The 6,275-nt window shown below is 32.3% G+C and overlaps 1 protein-coding gene across 1 annotated transcript; it reads left to right on the top strand.

The window, feature by feature from the left end:
• Nucleotides 1-2,438: 2,438 nt before the first annotated feature.
• Nucleotides 2,439-4,406, top strand: LOC143618247 (PLASMODESMATA CALLOSE-BINDING PROTEIN 2-like). Its single transcript, XM_077090533.1, has 3 exons — nucleotides 2,439-2,781; nucleotides 2,874-2,907; nucleotides 4,118-4,406. The coding sequence occupies exons 1-3, from the start codon at nucleotides 2,466-2,468 to the stop codon at nucleotides 4,404-4,406; spliced, it is 639 nt and encodes a 212-aa protein (XP_076946648.1). The 5' UTR covers nucleotides 2,439-2,465.
• Nucleotides 4,407-6,275: the final 1,869 nt, after the last annotated feature.

Here is a 6,275-nt window from a genome sequence, read left to right as displayed (position 1 = left end):
CAACACCATATTGTCACATTGCATAGAAATTAGAATTCCATCAATAAGCAACACCATAATGTAATCGTCATCTTCATACTACAAAAATTATGCTAAGTATTAAAAATTTCCCAACGTTATTGAGCGGTTTATGAAATTCAAAGTTTCAAATAAGTTTACATATTTGAAAACAGGGAGTCCATCGAGCCCACCGTCGGTAGCAAAAGGCTTTCGGGTCGAAACCAATAGGTTAGACCCAACAAAACCTCCTTAGCTTTCCTCTCCAGGCAACGTTTCGAGTAAGAAACTCTACAACCAAAAACCCCAAATCAAAAAGATCAATAACATACGTTGAGGGATTTTTATCGACGCTTTTGCCAATTACAGGGAACATTTAATAGTTTGAGAACGGTGACATCATAGATTGCATATGTAAAAGATCAAAATTCGATTAGGTCATCATTACCTACCTAATTAATGGTCGGCAACTGTCCTTTTTTGTCAAAACCCTAAGTTTCAGGTGTAGGTCACATGGGAAGCAGAAATCCAGCGTGCAGAGGCTTAGGGTTTCTCCCTGGTATCTCTCGGCCTAACATCATGAGCGAGGAAGAAAATGAAATTCGGTAGAAGAGAGAGATGAGTAACAAACAAAGGACCAGGTGACGCGTGGTTCACCAAAAAAAGGAAAACAAAAGGATCAAACATGCGCGAGACCAACCAAATATCACCACACAATGGAGAAAAGTGTTACAACTGATACAACGAAAAGTACAACACCATGATGCTAAATTCTCCCAAAATTGTAATATTATAAATGGTATCTTAAAAAGCCGAACTTTTTTTTTGAATATTTAGTAACTTTACTGAAACGTAGGTTATAAATGAAAATAACTAAATAAATCTAAGAAACTCACAAACAAAATCGCGAGACGATGTTTCCGTACCTACCGCGACTCCACTTTAGCCAAGGACCACCTCAGCCACACGACTGCTACCCTATTTCCACTCCCTCTTCATTGAGTGAACAAGGATACGTATCTTTATTGTAAACGAAATCGATAAAAAAATCCATAACAAATCTATGATAATTATGTTAGCGTTTATTGATTAGTATATTATAATTTATATTAATAATTAATAATAATTTTCAATAAACAAAAATCTTTATCACGTATGGTTGAAACACGGTTAAATACTAAAGTGAATTATTAAATATATGCATTTGATATATTTAGTTTAAACAATTCTAGAACAATCTATCAACATTGTGTCTATTTTTTAAAACGAGTAAGACGGTGAAAACATTTTTGTGTTTTTACTTTTTTCGGTTTTTTATTAAATTTTAAGTTATGATTTTTTAGTTATTTTTTAGCGGTTTTTTTATGTAGATACGAATCCTTCTCATTCTTCCATCCCGTGTTTAAAAATAACTTGACCTCTATTTTATATAGAGACAATAAATGACTAATACAAAATTTTAAATTATATTCAGTATTTTGACTAATAATTGTCTCTATATGGTTTCTTAAAAAGATACGTATACACTAACCTTTTCTTTTCCTTTCTTTTTTTTTTTGAATATTTAATAACTTTATTGAAATGTAGGTTATGAATGAAAAAAAAAATCCAGGATACTCACAAACAAAAGCGCAGGACGGTGTTTCCGTATGTACCGAAACGCCACTTTAGCCACACGACTGCTACCCTGTTTTCGCTCCCTCTTCATTGAGTGAACAAGGATGCATATCTTTATTGTAAGCAAAATCGATAAAAAAAAAATCCATAACAAATCTGTGATAATTATGTTAGCGTGAATTATTACTGATTAGTATATTATAATTTATATTAATAATTAATAATAATATTTAATAAACAAAAAATCTTAATCATATATTGTAAAACGGTTAAATACTAAAGTGAATTATTCAATGTATACATTTGATATATTTAGGGTGTGTTTGGGATTGCTTATTTAAGAGAAAAAGGACTTTTTGTTAAAATGACTTATTAACTTATGAATATTTTAAAAGAAGTTTTGAAAAAAATGTTTGGATTAGCTTATGTGTTGGGGAAAGCCAAAATGATTAAAAAGGACACTATTTTTTAAAAGGAGTGTGATGGGTTTGAGGGTTAGAGTGGTGTAATAGGTAAATCAAACCCATTAAGTTAATAAGTTACAAGTTCCTAACTTTTCAAAACCCTTTTAGTTTGCGTTCTCCATAAGTTAAAATCCATAAGGCCTTATGGTTTGCCAAACACCTTATTCCCCTTATTAACTTTTCAAAAAGTTTATAAGTTATAAGTTGATAAAAATAAAGGATCCCAAACATCTCCTTGGTTTAAACAATTCTATAAAAATCTTATACACTTCTCCCTGGCTATACAAACACAAACACACTCACACACACTCACACTCACACTCACACTCACACTCACAAAAGTGAGTTTAGTGTGTGCATTTGAACCTCAAAAAACACCACAAAACAATGGCAGCAACAGCATTCTCCAATGTAACAACAACCATCCTAGTACTCAACCTACTCATCTCCACCAACCCCACGGCGGCTACATGGTGCGTCGCCAAAACCGACGCCGCCGCGGACGCGTTGCAGAAAGCGCTTGACTACGCTTGCGGCGCGGGAGCCGACTGCGAGCCGTTACAAGAAGCCGGCTTGTGTTTTACACCGAACACTGTTGAGGCCCATGCGTCGTATGCATTTAATAGTTATTACATGCACTCGTCTATGGATCCGGTCGCATGTAACTTTGCCGGAACTGCTACTATTGTTAAAACTGATCCGAGTTAGTGGAAATTGCGGTTTTGCCATTAGGTATGATATGATTCGAACATTGTCTTTTTGGTTGTGTAACGTAGAGTCTTTTTGTCCTCGCAGGTTATGGGTCTTGTGTTTATCCGGCTTCTCCGAGGTATGTCGTATGTCCCTATTTATTTTCCACGTCAGCGTGTTTCTGTGATGTAAAGTTGAGCCTTAACAAAAAAAAAGTTATATCACCATAATAAATAATATAAGACGAGAAATTTAATTTTAATATTGATATTCGTATTAGTAATGTGCCAAATGACGCCTTAACTTTCAAATTTACACGAGAGATGGCTGCAAGTATGCTTTAACTTATGTCGTTTCAATATAATATGTGTTTTTCTATCTGCATAAAAAATAGTCATTTGTTTACTAGAGCATCGTGTTATTTTTTCACTAAAGTGAACAAATGAAAATAGAGTCATGAATGTAGTCTGTGAGATTGTTATATGTTTACTAGAGCAAAACGTATTATTTTTTCACTGAAGTGAAATTTTATTTGACAAACGAATATAAAAGTAATGATTAATGAATGTAGTTGGTGAGATTGTTAGTATTAATTATTATCACTTGCTAGCATCTAAATGCTCAAATACAATTAACGGAAACGTTAAAGTTCTTCTAAAAGATTTATATAAAATTTTAATGAATATTTAATTTTTATAAAATATATGCACATATTTTATAAGAAAGATAACCATAAAATTAATATGAAATCTTTTGATATTATTGCTGGAGTTGATACAGTGAACTGAGTGAAGAAAGAGGGACATGTCCTGTCTCCTGTTCGCGTGCGAGAGGGTGCATTTTTTTTTTTTTGTTGTGTGAGCCTGTATAATATACGTGTCGTTATCATGTGAAGTTGTTCATTACATACTCTTTGACCGGTCCCATCTCCATGTTTCACTTATTTATAGAAAAATCACGTGAATAACCTCAATATATGATTCAAATGACCATATTTTTAATTATAGAAAAATCACGTAATAAACACTTTTAAATGATTAAAGTGACGATATTTAATAGTTGTTAATAAAAAAATCAAGAAAATAATCCACTAAATGATTAAATTCACATCAAATAGTCAAATACTCTTTTACCATAAATCAGGTCATTTTTCTTTCTAGCTAAAGTCTTATTTTCTAACGGGTCAAACAGTCACTTTATTTAAACTCTTCAGATCATAAACCGTGCCAATTACAAATTTTAAACCCAAGTTTCGCCAATGGCACCTATGGCGTGCTGCTTAAAACTTATTTTTTCTCTTGTTATCATTTGTAATTGTCGAATTGTTATATTTTTAAATGACTTTGTAGTACTGCCGGCGGGACGAAAAATCCACCTTCAGACACTGCGGTGCCTCCACCACAAAATGGTGCACCACTACCAATGGACGGGAGTGGAGGAGAATTACAACCACCACCAGGGGACGCTACACCGCTTGGGAGTGGAGGAGCGGTAACTCCGACAGGCATGGCATCAGCGACGGACAATTCACCTTCTGGAGCTTTTACAAGGTCTCCGGTCTCGCTGTTGTTGATTATGGGAATGACGTTTATGGTTTTCTTTATAATGTTCGAACCAATGGGTATCTTTGTGGTATAACTTGTAATGCTTAACTCAAAAGTTGAAGATTAATACAGTTTTGTATGGCATTTAATCGAGTTTAATTCTGAATCATGGTTTTCATATTTGATGCTAAAAGTTGAAAAATCTCTTTTCACATCAATTTAATATTATTATATTAACAATTAATGCTAATTAGTAACCTGATTTATTAGGAAAATATTTTAGGACTTTCATTACTATCAATTACACATACATTAAAGTAGTATTCATGTAGGTCAGTTGGGGTGGACATATTTGAAAGTCGACTACTGGAAAGAAAATTAGAAGATCTTTTTACGAAGATTCATTGGATAGCATAGCTGCATAGGAGAAAGTCATGGTTTTAAAGCAGGCGGGTAAGATGGGGGTTGGGTCATTTAAAGATGCAAATCTTGGCTTGTTGGCCACGTGGCGGCAGAGGTACAAACTGGAGCCGAAGGACACGTGAGAAAGGCATCAAGGCAATTCATCATGACACGAGAGGAAGGAATTTTGTTCTTGGTATAACGATGATGACGTATGGAAGTCTCAACCACCGAGTCAGCAGGATAAAATTCCAGAATAAAATGTCCTGAATGTCTCTATAGCGTGATAGATATTTCATGGCAACATAACTCCTCGAAATGGGCTCTTGATGAAGAATCAGGCTTCCCTATTAAATCTATCCGACATAAGATTAATCATGGCAGCTATAGGAAGAAAGAGTTATTATAAATGCAATAACCGAATACCGCTAAAGATTAATATTCAATTGGAGAGAATAGGATGAAAGGATACTGACTCTGTAAGCGTTACAAATGAGGAATATATTTATTAGTTCTCGGTTATGCACGTGTTGTGGGATTATCAAAAGAAACTTCGCATCATCTATTAATTTCGTGTGGAATGCCTAGCTTCATGTGGAATGCCTAGTTTTATTTGGACTTTCACAAGTCAATGGTATGAAACATTTTGAAGTATCATAATTTCATCATAGGTCGTAGAAGCAAGAAGAAACTCTTAATACTATCTAGAGGATCACGTATTAATTAGTGTACTAGGTTAGAGACCCGTGGTAATTACATTAAAAAATTATAATATGTAATACGTAAATTCAGTTATTTCATATAAAATTTTTATTGATGACTTTTTATGATAAGTTTTTGATATATTAATGAAATATTAATTTTAAGATACAAACCAAACCATGGTGTTTAATTTATTTTAAAAATAAAATATTCATACCAGTAATATTATATTAAATTTATGTGTATAAAAATGATATTTATAACAAAATGTTGTCACGAATTAAAAAACTAAATTTACAAAGACTAAGGTTTTGTTGTAAAAGAAAATAAATAAAAATAAATTATATTTAAATTAAAAGGACAAATATTCAACACGAGTTAGTGAATTAGAGACTGTTTACCATACGGGGCGAATATTATAGAAAAATGTAGATGTAAGTGTGAATATCAGTAATATTAAAACTAATACCTTGATATTGGCTGAATAAAGGATGTGTAGAGTTGTACTATGAAATGAGAATGCCGAATGCTTAGAGTATTTATAGCATAATAAAAGACAATATTGATGCGAATTGGTGATTTAAATTTGTCAAATATTAATAGTCAATTGATTGATTGTTTAATACAAAGAAACATTATATTTAAAATTAATAAAGTTGGGATAATATTCAAATTCAGTTAAATCAATAGGAAGAAAATATGAAACTGTTGATAATAGAATTAAAAGAAAGTCATAATTGGTCTAATAACTCAATTGGTAATTAGAAATTCTTAATAATATAATTTTAAGAAAGACAAGTTTAATTGAAGTAATTAATAAATATTAAATCATAATAAATGCATTAACGTTTAAATTATT

The sequence above is a fragment of the Bidens hawaiensis genome, unplaced genomic scaffold (genome assembly GCF_021521415.1).
Source record: "Bidens hawaiensis isolate Kalapana, Puna unplaced genomic scaffold, B.hawaiensis_p1.1 tig00066441_1, whole genome shotgun sequence".
Taxonomy (NCBI): Eukaryota; Viridiplantae; Streptophyta; class Magnoliopsida; order Asterales; family Asteraceae; genus Bidens; species Bidens hawaiensis.
The sequence above is the reverse complement of the archived record's forward strand: the minus strand, read 5'-3'. Positions and strand labels throughout refer to the sequence as shown.